This window comes from Mustela lutreola, chromosome 6 (assembly GCF_030435805.1).
Source record: "Mustela lutreola isolate mMusLut2 chromosome 6, mMusLut2.pri, whole genome shotgun sequence".
Lineage (NCBI taxonomy): Eukaryota > Metazoa > Chordata > Mammalia > Carnivora > Mustelidae > Mustela > Mustela lutreola.
This window is the reverse complement of record NC_081295.1, coordinates 86,304,559-86,323,415: the sequence shown is the minus strand read 5'-3', so window position 1 is coordinate 86,323,415 and position 18,857 is coordinate 86,304,559. Positions and strand designations below refer to the sequence as shown.

The 18,857-nt window shown below is 37.9% G+C and overlaps 1 protein-coding gene across 1 annotated transcript in view; it reads right to left on the bottom strand.

Annotated features, from left to right (window-relative positions):
• DNAH8 (dynein axonemal heavy chain 8) overlaps window positions 1-18,857 on the bottom strand; it is a 377,764-nt gene that overhangs the window by 227,918 nt on the left and 130,989 nt on the right. The window contains exons 29-35 of the mRNA XM_059177846.1: window positions 17,328-17,563; window positions 15,254-15,358; window positions 11,347-11,460; window positions 9,984-10,046; window positions 4,849-4,949; window positions 1,036-1,173; window positions 638-878 (exon numbers count right to left, since the gene is read on the bottom strand). Of these exons, the coding sequence (XP_059033829.1) occupies window positions 638-878; window positions 1,036-1,173; window positions 4,849-4,949; window positions 9,984-10,046; window positions 11,347-11,460; window positions 15,254-15,358; window positions 17,328-17,563 (998 nt within the window). The remainder of the gene's footprint in view (window positions 1-637; window positions 879-1,035; window positions 1,174-4,848; window positions 4,950-9,983; window positions 10,047-11,346; window positions 11,461-15,253; window positions 15,359-17,327; window positions 17,564-18,857) is intronic.

The window sequence follows — 18,857 nt, the reverse complement described above, 5'->3', positions numbered from 1 at the left end:
GTGGAGACACGGATTAAAAAAAATGAAAACTGTGGTATCAAAAACAAAATGCAGTGGGGGAGGAGTAAAAATGTAGAGCTTTAGAATACATTCAAGCTTCAGTTATCAACTGAAAACAAACTGTTATAAATATATTGTTATATATAAACCTCATGGCAACCACAAAGAAAAAAACCTGTAGTAGATACACAAGAGATAAAGCATACCACTACAGATATACAAATAACAAAAGAAGAGAGTGAGAGAAGACAAGAACAAAGGAATTACAAAAGAACCAGAAAATGAATAACAAAAAGGCAACAGGCACATACTATTAATATTAATAGTTCTGAGGGATTCAACAGCAATGCAATACATAAATAAACAGATTATTTTTTAAAAATGAGAGCTACTTAAGGGACAAGGAGGATAGATTAGGATCTCCCAAACTAACATATTTCAAATAATCATCTTATCTCCTCGAATTACTATATTATTTTGCAAAACCAAAGGATGTTCAGGGCTATTCCAAATTTTGAGGGTACAATATATAGAGCAATTAGTACACCCTTAAATCAAATGTCCATTTGCATAATTTTCAAAAAAATAAGAGATGTTCTTTAATGAACCAGTGATAAGATCTTATAAGCTTATGTACCTCTATGTCATCCTTATGTTTAAGTAGTGGTGCTTCCATAATATTTCTAAGACAAAAAGAATCAGATTCCACATCAAATGGGGTTCCAGTTAACTCAGAGATTCGGTCCCAGTGTCTCTGTTTCATTGCCTTATTGGTCATCATTTCCAGCAGAGGACATGACTCACTAAAATCATCAATTCTTTTTTTCAGATCCAAGAAAGCTTGCCAATCTTTAAGTCCTTTTGGGAGTTTACGACACCTTTTAGAAAAAAGGAAAAATCACATCACTACACATTTCTTTGAAGCATTATCTGTATACAACAATATATCAGAAGATAAATGTATTTGTAAAATACCTACAGTTCCTATGAAGATAGGCATTATAAAAAGGTAAGCTTAATTCAATTCAAACTCACCTGTTTTGAAATTCCTGCAGTTCTGCATTAATGCTTTCAATGTCTACATCTCCCCAAAGTATTTCATAATAGCCACTAATATTGTTCATTACAGTATCATATAGTCCATACAGCTTCTGCAGCAAGTTGAGCTCTTTTCTGAGAAACCAAATAATTAAGTTATAACATAATGTATATCTTAAAAATAAATATCATTATTGGATAGGCAGAATTCATCCAATCAAACATTTCATACATGACATGTATCATGTCTTACAGACACCAACATGCAAACAACTCTGTCAGTTTCCAAACAAAAATTTTATTAAAGCCCCATCAATTAGGTCAATTTTATAGTTTTCAAACATTCCAAGTCATACTAAGACTTCACATTAACAAATGGTGTGATTATTATTATGGTTCCAAACATTGCAAACAATGTGACCAGAACCTGATAATAAGATCAAAGCTCAGGCTAAGGTTTTGATTGTCTTTCTTCCAAATGCAAGCTGGTTTTTTATGAGAACATCTGCCTTTAGGAAAGTGACTTATACATCACTTTCCTACTGAAAGCTTTCCCTTATGTACCCAAATGGAATTATATACATTACAAGAATAAGAGGAGTGATTATAGATCCAAGCATAAAAAAAGTCCTTTATTGTGTCAAACATCAAAAATTGAACACTCAACAGAGTTTGTGGATACTCCCAAGAATGCCTCACATTAGCATTCCACCCTCCTTAGCAGACCATGAATGTCCCTGAGACACAATTTTAGTTTTTGAGGTTATTTTTTGAGTGGTTCTATTGTTAAGGATTGATATTCACAATTTTATTACTTATTGTAAATAATCCAAAGACCAAAGGCAAGGTTTGCTTATGTTTTTAATATAGTAAAACTCATTCTATCTTGCAATTATCAAAAGGGCACATCAGACCCTTTTATAAATCTAAAACACATTCTGGAATCTTGGTTATCTTATTTTTCCAATTCTTACTTCATTTTGCTGATTTATTTTGCTGATCATCTTAGGAACTATTTCATTATTAATCACAGAGTATTCCCAGCTATGCTAAAAATGACTAAAATAATACAAAAAGTATGACAAGATCTCCCATAAGGAAGGGACAACAGTCATCCTTCAAGTTTCATACTGTGACACCCAAAGCATTGCATCATCTTTTTTTTTTTTTAAAGATTTATTTATTTATTTTGAGAGAGACAGAAAGAGAGAGAGAGAGAGGGGACAGGCAGAGGGAAAGGGAGAGATGGAATCCCAAGCAGACTCCATGTTGAGCACAAGCCCAATGTGGGACCAATCCCATGACCCTGAGATCATGACCTTAAACTACACCAACAGTTAGATGCTCAATCAACTAAGCCACCCAGGCACCCCTCATTGCATCATCTTTTAAGAAATTATCAGAAAAGAACACCAGACAGACATCAACCATCTTTGTGTTCTTTTGATCTTTGGTTAATTTTCACTTAATAGGGTTAAGCATTCAGAATTTTTTTTAAACCTAAAACAGTAAAGAAAAGACAACTGATAAGAAAGGTTCTCCCCAAATATTAAAGAGAATGACACAGAGCAGCACTCTAGACTCTAACTGTAATAGTGGAACTGTGTAGTGAGATCTCAGACTGTGGGTCTTTAGATGACGATTACCTAGATGAATTTTACTCAGATCAGTCCCTTATGAGTGAGCAATATATTTCAATAGAGGCAAGAGCTTCATCACGAAGTGCTTTATAAGAACCTAGACCATCCCATTTTGTGAAAAGGATAAATGATTGTTCTTTCATTACTTGTGATGTTTGCATAGATTTTACTGGGGACTTCCCCTAAGTGGATGAATGCTGAAAGCAAATGTATACTCAAAGGAGACAGATGATGCAGAAATGAAGAAATTCATTGACTTAAAGATTCAAATCTACAAATAAAGATTTTGGCATTTATAATATAAGAAAGATAGTGATCCTCTCTTCAACAAAACTACGAGTGTCTGAGTTTTCAACAGTTTTGTGTTTTAATAATCCAAGTGCAAGAAGAATCAGAAGTAATAATAAGCTAGAAGCTGTAGGAGATGGATTTGAAACCAGAAATCAGAGTTTACAGAATGAGTATGATCCACATTCCTGCAGGATAGCTGATGAGCAGTTGGTTGTGTCACCTAGGAGACCCCATAACCTGACCTTCACTACCCACCCGTTTCTACTTATTCATTTTCTCTTACATTTTTCCTAAAGATCTTCTTTCCAGCTTCCCTCTTCACTTGGGCAAAGGAAACCTGAAAGCACCCCTTAGGTGATGGCCACTCCCCTGACAAGACCTCCCACCTGACCTGACCATCCAGACCCTCTGAGCCAAACCTCTGACTAGCACCTGTGCAGATGGACCATGGAGGGAACCTCTGGAAAGACCTCCAATCACTTTTACCTCACTATAACACTAAAGCTCAGCCCAAAGAAGAGCACAGCCTCATTTGCATAACATACAATGTGTGATTAGGCATGTTTCCTTAAGGCGCATGTGTGACCTTATGCCCATCTCTACGTTAAACATTCATCCTAACCCTAAACAAAAGGAACCCATTCACCATTTCTTGGGGAGCCATTGCTTTGGAAGACATTGCCTATGATTTCCTTATTTGCAGTAAATCAGGTTTTCTTTGTGCAACAACTCATCTTTGGTAGTTTCTGACTCACCAAAGAGTCAACTCACATTGGTTGGGCTCCAGTCACATTCTGGAATCAGTCTCCATTTTGCGTGTGTATCTTCAAACCAGGGTGTTAATGGAGTAAAAGTGTGGGTTTTCTCTGCTTAAATTTTTATTACATTTTCTAACAAAAGTGTGTTTCACTATTCCCTTATTCTTAATTTGCAAATTATTCATCAATTACTTGAAAATATTAAAAAATTAAAAGGGTCCATTGGTCCAGATGATAAATGAAGATGATTGTTTTTCCTGGAATTCTGCCAGTTAAAATAAAACAGTCTTGGAATGAACGTGCGAAAGAGTTAACTAGAGAATTTATAAAAATGCAAGACCCAATACCTGAGATTTTGATTCAGCAAATCAGGGTAAGCAACAGATGCCTGCAGTTCTAATGCAACTGGTCATCAGATTAAGCTTGGTGAATGACTGCTTTGGAAAAAGAATACAAACTATGTACCCTAAAGTAGGCTGAGGCATTAATTTATGGTTGGACAATTTCTTGTCTCTCTTGCAAAGACGTAAATCGACTTTGAAAGAAGTTAACATAAAGTCCTTTTCTAAAGCCATAATCCTAATAAGCAAAAAACCAGTTTTAATTCTGACCTTGAGGAAATTTACATAAAATTCCAATTAAATATTGTTGCTTAAATCCTAGATCTATGTATTGTTTAAAATCAATGAAGTTCCTTGGCCTTCAACCCTGATGAATTTCTATGTCTACCCAACAGAAAAGAGCACTTAGCATAAAAGTAAGAAGCGCTGGAAAGCCAGGGAGACTAGTCCTCGAAATAAACAATATTTTATTTGCGTGCTTCTGCACAATAATAGACACTGTTTAAAAATATTCAAGAGGACAAAGTAAAGCACAGGCTAAATATAGGTTAAAAACACTGGGATTTTTGCAATGTACTTTGCATTCCCCAAGAATGCTTGTTTTACATGTGACAACTATTGATCTAGTAGGTCAGCAACAGCCAGGAAAAAGGGAAATATTTAGGAGTGTTCTAAGGGAGGCTCTTCTCTGCATGATAAAGGATTTAATGATGACATGATTCTTTTAATGGGCAGTGTTTCATTATTTGCATGTAATACTTGCCCAGTTTCTACACTTACCTAGTTTTGTGTAAAACCTCATAATCAGTCACAGGCAATCCAAAAAGTTGTTCACCAGATGAATATGTAACAAACTTCCTCCACAGATCATCAAAATTGGCCTATAAAAAGATTTTTAAGTTGTAGTAAAATAAAATTAATTCAGGCCCCATTAAAGTAGAATTTATTATAATTGGAATAAAAGCTACACTGAGGTTTATTTAATAATATCTATGAAACAAAGTTTTGTGAAGAAATTTATACTGGTGCCAAGCAATCAGAAGAAAAGTTGAGCACTTAGGAAAATTAACTTTCAAACACTCTAAAAGCATCCATTTTACATAAAATTTTTTCTTTAGTAAATTCTGTGGTCCCCAGAAGACCTATACTTCAGGTTCCCATAAATATGTCTGAAAGTAATAAAACTGCATTTTAAAAAATCTATAATTCAGGCTTTTTCACTAATTTAGACCTGTCCTCTCTTCTACAGGGTTCAAATGAGTGAGTATAATCCTTACCACCTTGTCTTCCCTCCAAGCAATAGTCTATAAAATGAAGGATTCCCTTTTAACACTATTTGAGAGAATTCTAACAATCTGAATCAGCAAAATGAATGCCCATGCCCCTTGAATTGGAAGTGGGATCTCCTATACTTAGAATGCTAAACATGGAGCGTGTTTAAAGCACAAAAGCAAACAGAAATAATCCACATGTGACAAGGTATGTGCGGCTTTAAAATAAGGGTATAATCAGTGAGGACCCTGGAGAATGCCCTGGAGACCTCACACATTCAGTGAATCCGATCTGACAGCTACCATTAGCATATTTTAGAGGACCCAACTCAGGAAGTGGGGAAGACCCTAGGGGAACTCCAATGAACTCTTCCTTTCAAGAAAGTAAGGGCCGTATTTTGCACTTTTTCTATTAGTTGCTGGTTAGCACAGTGGTCACTCAATAAAGTTACTGACTAATGTAGCCATGGAACCATGTGAACACTAGAAAAAGAGAAACAAAAATGTGAAACTTAGCATACTTTAAAATAATGACACTTCAAATCTTGTTTATGTGGTGAAGACTATTCATGAATGCCAGTCACTCACCCTTTTTCCATTCAGGCCCCAAATAGTATAAAAAGACCCATGTCACCAGCCAAATGGGGAACAAAATATCAACTTTGTCAGCAGGCCAACCCAGTGCCCAGTAATTCCGTAGATCAGAGTAAAGTTGCCTCTGGGAACACCACTGCACCCTGAGGCCTAATGTGAGGCTTCCTGCTTTTTTCCAAGATCTAGATCTTGGCATCTGTTTTTTTGGGGGGGATAGGAAGTTGAGGGTGGGCCTGCTTTTGAGGACAGTTGGGTCATATACCCAGCCAGATGCATGGAGAATAGCCTACTGTGTGCACACCCCCAAGCATAGTTAGAACAGAAGGAGCAAGATAGCAAGAGATGGGCCCTACAATGTCTTTTCAATGAAGTAGCCACACCCCCCAGGGAAAAGGTAGTATATTATAGTCCCAGTCACTGACCAATGAATTGGTAATTCCTGAGGGAAAGGCAAGGAAATGGATCTACCTTCAAAATATACCCAGGCTCCAACCGCTTTTCATCAACTCCAATGCCACCAGTCTGGTCCAAGATACTGTCACCTTCCTCTGGATTATTGCAATAGCCTAATTACTCTCTCTGCTTCCACCCCTGACAGTCAATAATCTACTCTCAACAGTGTAGCCGGGACAATCCACTAAGAACATAGGTAAGATGATGTTGTATTTGCTCTCACTCAGGGCCTTTGCACTTGCTCTCCCTCCTGTCTGGATAGCTGCTCTTCCAGGTACCTGTCTGGCTCGTTCCCTCATTTCTCTAGGTCTCTACTCAAATGTCAGCTTTTCAAGGTGGCCATCTCTGGAGATATGGTGTTAAAGTTCACTTCCATGTTACATACACAGAGCCCAGCACATTAGGCCCCTTCTCCGCTATTTTTTCCCTTGGCACTAATCACCCTTCAACATTACTATCTAGTTTCAATCTTCACCTTGTTTTTATTGCTGAGGGGCTCTGCTTGGCTCAGCTGGCAGCTACCAGGTGAGCAAATTTGTGTTGGTTTTGGCTCCTCCAGAGAGGCAGGTCTTTCCCTGGGACTCAGGAGACTTCAGGTAGCTAAGGATCAGAGCCTCCTCCAGGGTCCGGCAAAAAGGTACCGAAAGTGACCACTATTGTCTTAGGACAAAAGAACCACAGCAATAACAAGGGACTAGACTTTTTGTCTGTGGACACCATATTCAAGTGGAAGGCTTATGCCTGCTGCCTCCCATGAAAACCCTGGCCGGCATGGACAACCTGCCTTATAGAAATCCATCAGGCTTTCTGGGCTAGACCTACCTGGCCCGTGGAACCAGGCAGCACAGACAATGGGCTCTGTGACAGCTGATTTCCTTACTTGGCACAAGATTATTCCTCTAGAGTCTAGGCTACAAATCCTGGTTGCTCCAGTGATCCTAGAAGAACCCTTTTTTATCTGGGTCTGGATTCCCTTTTTTTTTTCCCCCTCAAGATTTTATTTATTTATTTATTTATTTATTTGAGAGAGAGAATGAAAGAGAAACTGCAAGTGGGGAGGGAGGGAGAGGAAGAAGCAGAATCCCCACTGAGCAGGGAGCCCGATGCTGGGCTGGATCCCAGGACCCTGAACTCAGGACCTGAGCCAAAGGCAGAAACGTAACCAACTGAGCCACCCAGGCTACTTGGGTCTGGATTTTCCATTTAAATCACTCAAATCAAGGGAGATACTTGAAAGTTAGATACCATATGAGAAATTCCACTTGACTGAACCCTTCTGAGAAAAGCATGCATGGAACCAGCCTGAACCATCTAAGGAACATGCACATACAGCATCGAGGACAAGATTACTGAATCTACTCTTCTTTTTATTTGCTTTGGGGTGAAAAAACCCAATGGCTAAGTATTAGGAAGTTATCTCTGACATAGGTAAAAGGATATTAAGAAATACCCACCCAGCACGAGGTGAAACTAAGTTAGCTACAGAAAGCCTTCATATGGCTGCTAGTAAAGAAGAAAACACTGGATTTTGGACAACATCTCTGGATCTCTGGTGGCCCAACCATGGAAGCTATCAGAGCACAAAGGCAGGCAGAAACTGGGGCCTGGTGAAGAAAAAGTAACATCTAAAAGGAAGCACAGAACAGAGAAATAGGTGTCTTATCGTTACTTTAAAAAGGAAAGACACACAGCTTTTAAAATATTGATTGGGAAGACTTAGTGAAGGGGACGGGGTTAAGAGGAAAGGAGAGAAAAGGGTCTGGCTAAGAAGGAACAAGAGAGAGTCCAGAGTCCCCAGGGACAGGAAAGGCAACACATCTCTCTGAAATTTACTGCACACACACACCCTAAATCATCTCTGTAAATTGGGAGACAAGGTCATCTGTCCAAACTAATCTCAAAACGACTCTTCCCACACTCATACTTCAGTAAAGGACTCTACTTTCTTCTGTTTTCCCAAGCTGGACATCTCCCCCTCTTCCCCTCAGCCCAGGCTCCAGGCCTATCACGTTGGTCTTGTTAATAAACTCATGATTCATCCAGTTTTCTTCATTGCAAGTGCATTTGGTTGGTCTCACTCTTTACAATTTCTAACTTGCATGACTGAAGCGGCCATGAGTCTAACCATCCTCCTTCCAGAGCATTCTCCGCACTAATGCCAGAGAAATCTTTTTAACACGCAGCTGTTTTAAAAATCCAAATCTCGGGGCGCCTGGGTGGTTCAGTGGGTTAAAGCCTCTGCCTTCAGCTCAGGTCATGATCCCGGGGTCCTGGGATCGAGCCCCGCATCGGGTTCTCTGCTCAGCGGGGAGCCTGCTTCCTCCTCTCTCTCTCTGCCTGCCTTTCTGCCTATTTATGATCTGTCTGTCAAATAAATAAATAAAATCTTCAAAAAAAAAAAAAAAACATCCAAATCTCAACAGGCCATTCCTTGCTTAGAGCCCTCCAGCCCCCAGAACGGGCCAGGAGCTCCTTACCAGAGCCTACAAAGCCCTCTCAGCAGTGATTTCCACCCTCTCAGCTGTCCCATCCCTGCCTCATCCCTATCCTCTCTGCCCACTGTACCCCACATCTCCCTAAATCCCCTGGCTTAACTCCTCATTTCGGGGCCTTTGTAAGAGGTATAAATTCTGTCTAACTTGTTTTTCTTCCTTCTTCCCCGGCTAACTCTAAATAGTCCTTCAAGATGCGGCTCAGATGGCTCCTCTTCCAGGAAGCCTTCTCTGGCTGCCCCACCTCCTATTTTGGTTGGTAGTTCCCTACATTTGTTTCCGTAAGACTAGTTCTCACACTTAGATCATAGGGCTCACCACACAGTTTTGCACTTACTATCTATCTAGCTCTCTGTTCCCTACCAGATTTTAGCAGTGTAGAGGGAAGAACCTTGCCTTAATCACTTTTCTATTGACCAGGACACACAGTTGGCATCTGATAAATATTTTTTAATGACTACAAATGCATGCGGGACAGAGAACATAAACAGAACATGAACATATAGCCTGGCCACTACAGAAAACAGGATAGAGAACAGACACAAATAATGCCTGATCCTTTTAGGGGCTAGCTTACATAGGAATCCATGAATCTGCAAAACAATGACCCAAAGGGGTATGTGATTTTTCTCTAGATTTGCTCAGCAATCTGAGCATAGGAAAAGAGGGTGAATCCAATGAGTATAATAGAGTCCAGGGTAAGGGAAATGAGCTGGGAAGTTTAAAGTCAAGAATAAAAAAGGAATGGATACTGAGGGAACACCGGGAAACCATTTGTCAATATTTTAGATCTTATTCTGATATATTTTATTATTCTATGAATTTTTACCATTTGCATACAAATGAGATGCTTGGAACCAAAATAAGGTATACACGTAAGTTCAAAATCAAAGGCTTATTCTTTAAAAAATACTGGGAGAGATTCTGTGGAGAACAACACAAAGGGATACAAGAAAAGGAATCAATCACATTATTTTGCAGATTAAAATCTGTATGCCCTTTAAACACTAAATTTTCCAGTGTAAGGTAGAACACATAAATTGTTCTCTAAAATTACTTTAAAGAATAACAACACATGGTTGACATACAGAAAATGAAGTTTCACCTGAAATATCTGTAGCCTGTTACTAGCTTCTTGGGGTGGAATATTTGGAACCATGGGTCCTTCCTGTAATGAATAATATAATCTCCATTTAAATTCTTAAACACATGTATTTATCAATTTTTTGAGTTTATCCATTATTTCCTTTAAACAAATAAACATTATTTTTAATTGGAAAACCTAATTTTGTCCCATATATGAAGCTTTCATTTAATTTCTGTAACAGCTTTATTGAGATATAGCTCACATATTATACAATCTCTCATTTAAAATGGACAATTTAATGGCTTTTAGTATATTCACAGAGTTGTGTAACCATGACCACAATCAATTTTAGAACATTTGCATCACTCCAACTTCCATTCATTTTTTAAAAATGTGCCAGAATTACATCTTGTAGGAAGCCTGCACCACTAGAGCTCTGTTTCATTTCACTTATGATTGTAAGTAATGATGCTGTGTTTGTGCATTAGAATAACTGATACAGAGTTCTGAAAACAGCCTCCTTCCACTGACTGTTCAGCCCAATATGGAAATAAAGGAGCACGTAGGTTGAATACTTGGATGAAGCAAATGCAGTCTCTGGTGGCCATCATCCAGAACCCAGTTGCAAAAGGGACTCCAGATGGTCTGTACAATCCTGAATATATGAATATGCTAAATAATAGACCAGATTCGCAGGATAATGGAATGATAAGGCCATAAAATGTTGACAAATCCAACTAAAAGAGGGAAGTTTAGTACATGCAAAAAAAATGTGTTATGTGATTATTATTAAGGAGTTAACATGGCTTATGAATCCAGACCCACTGCGACCATGAAAAGAAAGTAGCATATGTTAGGGGAATATATTCAACTTCTGAGTTTAACTTCAAAGGGGAGAATCACCATCAGTCATGTTACCAGGCTGAATTGTCTGAGGGACTGACCAGGTGTGACATTGATTATTTATATTCAGTGACCCTTTTGGTTCTCTAAGAGTTAGTGAAAAAAAGATCTGTTGCATAATACCCTGGTATTTAGGTTTTTATAATTTCTTATAGCCTTCCAACAACTGTATTACATTTTCAACAATGAGCATTCTGGCCTGAGAAAGAAGACATAAGACCAAACCTCTTGTTCCTTCCTTCCACAATCTCAGAAGTTGTTGCTCATTTTAACAGTTAAATCTTCTTTCTTCCTTTATAAAATAAGTTTAAAGGTTCAGCTGTCCCCCCCCTTTTTTTTCTGATTTCTCCAAATATTAAATCTATCCTCTTATATACAATGTGAAAATCACAGTGAATTTTTCAAGATTCATCACTGTCATCCCATATAAACATGCCACAGAACATTTTATCACACAGCATGCAAATACTTAGATTACCGTCTCGTATGATTCTGCAAAGTTCATTACATCCTCACGAAAAACTTCCACAGCCTCAAGAAGACTACTTTTAAACTTTGGTTGCACTTGAACTAGTTCATCTTGCACAGAAACCTAGAATAAAAAAGAATAACCAACATGAGACGGATTCAAGTGAAAATGTATTTAAATGAAAACTCTAATTCTGTCCCAGCAAGTTCGTTATCCTGCAGATGTCCAGTATGAACAAGGGTGTCTCTACAATTCCGCTTTAAAAAAAAAACAAAAAAAACAAAAAAACAAGAAACAAAAAAAGCAAAGGGAAATAAACAACCCAAATGCACCAAAAGAAGACACAAAACATTCTAATTCATGACCCAAGAGGCAAAGCCATATTCTATAACTGCAGTTAGGAAAAAGTTTTCTGGCTGACCCAGCTCTGGCCATCACTATGGCCAGGGAAACAGTTACTGCTATAGGCCCCAATCTGGGTCACATGCCATCTCTGAGACCAGATGAAGGTCTGGGATTAGTAATCTCTAGTAGGTTCACAGGGCTGAAAAAGTCACCTCTAAAAGAAAGTAATATTACTCTGGGTATTAAAAAAAAAAAAAAAAAAAAAAAGTGAATGCCTCCCATGACCGTCTTCTAAGCTTCTGCTTAAACCTTCAGTCATAATAGCTGGCACTTAAGGAATAATTCCTATCCACCAGGTTTTTTCACCTATATTAACTCATTTAATCCTCAGGACAACCCTGTGTGGCAAATGCTAATACTATACCCATTTTACAGGTGAGAAAACTGAGGCACAGAGACACTAAGGAACTTCCCCAAAGTCTCAGCATCTGCATGAGGCAAGGTCATGTGGTATATATACACAATGGAATACTATGCAGCCATCAAAAGAAATGAGATCTTGCCATTTGCGACAACATGGATGGAACTAGAGCATATCATGCTTAGTGAAATAAGTCAAGCACAGAAAGACAACTATCATATGATCTCCCTGATATGAGGAAGTGGTGATGCAACATGGGGGCTTAAGTGGGTAGGAGAAGAATCAATGAAACAAGATGGGATTGGGAAGGAGACAAACCATAAGTGACTCTTAATCTCACAAAACAAACTGAGGGTTGCTGGGGGGAGGGGGTTTGGGAGAAGGGGGTGGGATTATGGACATTGGGGAGGGTATGTGCTTTGGTGAGTGCTGTGAAGTGTGTAAACCTGGTGATTCACAGACCTGTACCCCTGGGGATAAAAATATATGTTTATAAAACTGTAAAAAAAAAAAAAAAAGTAGTTAAGATGAGAGGTGCCTGAATGGTGCTGTCAGTTAAGCAACTTCAGGTTGTGATCTCTGGGTCCTGAGATGGAGGCCTGCGCCTGGCTCCATGCTCTTAAGCTCTGCTTAAGTCTCTCTCTCCCTCTCCTTCTTTCCCTTCCCCTGCTCACCTGTGCACACACTCTCTTTCTAAAAAAGTAAATATATCTTTTTAAAAATAGTTAAAATGACAAATGCTATGTGTGTTTTACCATAATTTAAAAAACAAACAAACAAACAAACAAACAAAAAGTTACAATAATCAAGTCAGTAAGTTCCTGGCATAGGGATAGATATATGAATCAACAGAATAGAATTGAGAGGCCAAAAATAACTCTCTACATTTATGGTCAATTGATTTTTGATAAGGGAGCCAAACAGTTTGTTGGTGAATGGATGGTTTTTTTCCACCAATGGTGCTGAGACAACTGGATATCCACATGTCTTTTTTGGATGAAGTTGGACCCCTAAATCACACCATACAAAAAAAATTTATCAGAAATCTAAATGTAAGAGCTAAAATTATAAAACTGACATAAGAAAATATAGTAGTAAATCTTCATGACCCTGGATTAGGCATCCATGTTCTAGATATGATACTAAGTCACAAGCGACAAAAGAAAAAAAAAGGTAAACTGGACTTCATTAAAATTTTAAAAATTTGCATTTCAAATTCAGAAGCAGAAAGCAGAATGGTGGTTACGAGGGACTGGGGGTAGGGAGAATGTAGAGTTACAGTTTAATACACATGAAATACCAGATTTGTAAGATGAAAGGAGTTACAGGGATGTAACTCCAACAATGTTAATGTCTTTAATAACACTGAACTGCATACTTAAAAAATTATTAAGATGGTAAATTTTATTTTTATTTTAAAACAGTAAAAATATGAAAAAGAAAAGAAAAACACCATCAAGAAACTAAAAAGATGTCTTCTTTATCCATTCATCAGTTGATGGACACTTGAGCTGTTTCTATAATTTGGCTGTTGTAGATCATGCAGCTTTAAACATCACGGAGCATGTATCCCTTTGAATCAGTATTTTTGTGTTCTTTGGATAAATACCTAGTAGTGCCATTGCTGGATCATAGGACAGTTTCTATTTTCAACTTTTTGAGAAATGTCTATACTGCCTTCCACAGTGGCTGCACCAGTTTCCATTCCCGCCAACAGTGCAAGACCGTTCTCCTTTTTCCACAGTCTAACCAATACTTCTTGTTTCTTGTGTTGTTGATTTTATCAATTCTGACAGGTGTGAGGTGATATGGGAGTTTTGATTTGCATTTCCTTGAAGACTAGTGATGTTGAGTATCTTTTTATGTGTCTGTTGGTCATCTGTATGTCTTCTTTGGACAAATGTCTATTCATGACTTCTAAACATTTTTTAATGGGATAATTCATTTTGGGATGCTGAGTTTTTTAAGATCTTTATACATTTTGGATGCTAATCCTTCATCAGATATGCATCAGCAAATACCTTCTCCCATTCCAAAGGTTGCCTTTTCGTTTTGTTGATTGTTTCCTTTGTTGTAAAGCTTTTTATTTTGATGTGGTATATATATATACACCATAGAAAATTACTTAACCATAAAAAAGAACAGTCTTGCCATCTGCAACATGGATGTATTATGCTAAGCAAACTAAGTCAATCAGAGCAAGACAAATACCATAGGATTCATATGTAGAATTTAAGAAGCAAAACAAATGAACAAAGGGAAAAATGAGAGTGAGGCAAACCAAGAAACAGACTCTTAATGATAGAGAACAAACTGATGGCTACCAGAGCAGAGGTGGGTGAGGGGTGGGTTAAATAGGTGATGGGGATTAAGGAGTACACCTGTTGTGATGATCACCAGGTGTTGTAGGGAGGTGTTAGATCACCATATTATATACCTGAAACTAATATTATACCATTAAATGGAATTCAAATAAAAACTTGAAAAAATTGAAAAGACAATCCACAGAATGAGAGAAGATATTTATAAATTCTTTCATATGGGATATCCAAATATTCAAAATACATAATGAACTCATACAACTCAAAAATAAAAAGACAACCCATTTGTTAAAAACTAAAGGATTTAAATTCACATTTCTCCAAACAAGATGGATGAATGGCCAATAAGAACATGAAAAGATGTTCAACATCATTAGCCATTAGGAGAATGAAGCAGTGGTACAGAGGACAACATGGATAAACATTATAACTTTATGCTAAATGAAATAAGCCAGTCACAAAAGGCTACATATTGTATGAGTCCATCTATATTATGTGTCCCGAAAAGACAGATCCATAGAGATGGAAAAGTAGATTCATGGCTACCAGTAACTAGGGAAAGAGAGAGAAGATGGGGTGGCTGCTCATGGGTATGGGGTTTTTCTCAGGAAGATGAAAGTGTTCTAAAATTAGATAATTACAGTGGTTGTGCAACTCTATGAATATATGAAAAATCACTGAACTGTATACTTTGAAATGGTAAATTTTATGGTATGTAAATTATACCTCAATAAGGCTAATAAAACAATAATACTAAAGCTTTAAAATGTATAAAACTTTTTTCTAGAGATGGTAACTTATAAAAAATAAGAATTAAGTTTGTACTTACAGCTTTGCTCTGCAATTTATTGAAAGAATATCTCAAGGTATCAACTGCTTCTGATTCTTCTTTGGTCACTTCAACTTCAAATCTATTTAAAATAGCATAGGCTTCCTGGAAAGTGAAAGAGAGTTCAGAAACATCATAAGAAAAGCAAATTCCAAATGATTTAGATGCCTTCTAGAAATATATTCCTAGTCTTCCTATTCTTAGAAAAAGAGAGTATATTCTAGAAGAGTTAAACATACATACATATAAAGCACCTCTAGATTCTCCCTGATACCTGATATTGACTCTAGATCTTGGGTCCTGAAATCTACATTTAATAAGCACCTAGGTGATTCTGATGGAGATGCAGGCAGATAACACTGAAATACTATCTTAGTCGGGGCACCTGTGTGGCTCAGTTGGTTGAGCATCTGATCCTTGGTCTCAGCTCAGGTCTTGATCTCACAGTCATGAGTCCATGCCCCACACTGGGCTCCACAGTGGGCTGGAGCTTAAACTTAAAAAAACAAAAGAAAAGAAAGAAATACTAGCCTAGAAAATATCTCTAGGATCATTTTCTCCTCTCTCCTCTTTGATCTTGTCCAACACCATGCAAAATATCTTCTCATTACTCTATTAAAATATGCACTGGCTATATAAAGAACAGAATGAAACAATGATGTGGAGATACTCTGAAGAAAAGAAACTTGAATGGTCAAAGGGAGGGACTGGCAACTGGATTTACTAAAAGAATTTATGCTTAAGAATAAGGTTTCTGGAGCATCTGGGTGACTCAGTGGGTTAAGCATTCAACTCTTAATTTTGGCTCATGTCATGATTACAAGGTCATGAGATTGAGCCCTACATCAGGCTCCACACTGGGCATGGAGCTTGCTTAAGATCCTCTCCCTTCCCCACCCTCTGCCCCACTTCCACCACTCACACAAGTGCACTCATTCTCTTAAAAAAAAAAAAGTAATAAAATAAATTAAGGGCCATCTGCAACATGGATGTATTATGCTAAGCAAATTTTTATTAACACCTTGAGCCAGGAATTTAAATATTAGTCATAATTAACTTGTGGTAGACAAAATAATGGTCCTCTCCAATGTTGTCCACATCCTAATCTCCAGAGCCTGTGAATATGTTACTTTACATGGCAAAAGGGACTTTGCAGAAACAATTATGTTTAAAAAAAACTTGAGATGGGGAGATTGTCCTGGACAAACTGGGTGGACCCAGTGTAGTCACAAAGGTCCATATGAGGGAAAGAGGGAGGCAGGAGAGTAAAGCCAGAGAAGATGTAAAAACTGAAGCAAGGGCAGGAGTGATGCCACTGCTAGAAGGAGCTGTGAGCCAAGGAATGCAGGTGGCTTGTAGAAGCTAGAAGAGAAGCTAAAAAGCAAGGAATGGACTCTCTCCTAGAGCCTCCAGAAAGAATACAGCCCTTCTGACATCTTGATTCTAACTCCGTATAATCCATTTTCAGACTTACGATCTGTAGAACTGTGAAATAATACCTTTATGTTCTTTTAAGCCATTAAGTTTATGGAAATTTGTTATAGCCAGAGTAGGAAACTAATATATTACTCCACCCTAAAAACATCTCTGGTTGATGTTAGTTCCAACAGACTACTATTGAGCCTAAGGGGACTCTTCCCACCATGCTGCCCTCAGCATGCCTTTGGTCATGAATGAGACCTAAAAGCAGTTTCTAAAGAAAGTCAAAGATATTTGGGGAACTTGCCTGGAATGTTGGGATTGACATGGACAACACCAGCATTCATTCTTGTAAAATGTTGGTGTTAGCCTAAAAAACTGAACACGGTCTAGACCAGTTCAGCATTATCAATATTTTAATTAATATTTTATGAATATATTTGTATTATATATAAGTATTTAATTAATATTTTCCTTTGTATACTGTTTACTGTTGGTAATTTTCAAAACCCCTCCAAAGACACCAAATCAGAAAGGAGAAACTGGCAGACTGTGCCATAAAATAGATGAAGAAAGGATGTTAACAGAATCAATTTTTTAGTGTTATCTCTTTTAAAAAAAAATTTCAAGAAAGAAAAATGTGATCATTTCTTACTTCAATTGGTCCCAAAGTCATGTCCATTTGAATTTCATTATCACGAATAGATGATAAGGCTTCCATTGCAAACCTGACATCATCTAAATCACGAATAGGTCTAGATAACTTTTTCAAGTATTCATTGATAAATGCTATCATGTCTGACATTTTCTTTTTGTATTCTTCATTCAAGTAGCGACAGAGTAACATCTTCCATGCCTTAGCCTCAATTGATAAGGCCAATTTCATTGGCTCTGGGGAAGAGGAAGAATGATCAGAATGGAATACAAATGACATTCTGAAACTATTTCCTTCTTGTCTAATCTGAGCATCTCTAACTGCACCGTCCTACTCGATGATCCCAGCTCCAACTAGGCAACTCTATCTTATCAATCCTTACACATTCCTCTTTTCTTCTCTTAGTATCCCTTGGCCCCCCAGGCCTGCCGCACTTGAAACATGACTGCTCCCCGCCAACTTCCAACAGTTAGACCAGGGAGCTGAGGTAACATACAGCCAGTTTGTTGGTTGCGACTGAGAGATCCTCTCGTGAGGTGTGCACCTCATGGGCCTGCCTTGTCCTTTTCTTCAGTTCCCAAGCATTCAGCCCATCTCCCCCCATTCGTTAGAACCGTTGCTGCCTATTCCATTTCTGAGTTCTCTCTCTCTAAAATCGAGCCCCCAGTCAACTCTCACATTGAGCTGGAGTTGATTTTTGTATGAGGAATCACAGTGCTAACCACTATGAGAAAACAAGTAGGAAATTTAAATAATAGTAATAATAACAGGTAAATTCTTTTTTCAAAAGTCTATACTTCTTGGAATTATTGCCCCTGAAGCATAGCTTCTGATTTCTAACTAATTCCCTAATTCTAACTAATTCTAATTCTAACTAATTCCCTTCAAGTATTTGTGATTCTTCCCCAAATTAAATCCCTTCTTTATAGATATAGTAACAGCATTTAAGGGGCAACTGGGTAACTCAGTCAGTTGAGCTGCCGACTCTTTATTTCAGCTCAGGTCATAATCTCATGGTGGTGGGATCAAGCCCGGCATCTGGCTCCTTGTTCAGTGGAGAGTCTGCTTGAGATTCTCTCTGTCCCTCTCTCTCTGCCCCCCCTCTTCCTCCCATGCTCTCTCTCTCTCTCTAATAAACAAATAAACCTTTAAAAAACCAATAACAATATTTCGTATTTATTGAACATCAACTATTTGCCAAGTAGTATGCTAAGTGTCCCATATAAAGCAATTCATGTTGTGAGCTCTGTCATTACCACCAACAGAAAGAATGGGGTTAAAGAGGTTGGGTAACCTTAATAGTCAAATTTGAGAGCCACAGTTACCCTTATTCCTTAAGGATAGATCTGAAAATCTACTTAAGGCGAATAGTTGATGTTAAATAGGTCATTCAAATATCTTCTGAGAATAAAATCTCACAAACTTCTGACAAGAAAGTACCACTGTAACCATGGCAATTAGTAGCCACCATAACTCAGTTCTAAACCCAATCTATAGACCGACTGACCTCAGGTCACATACTTCTGCCAC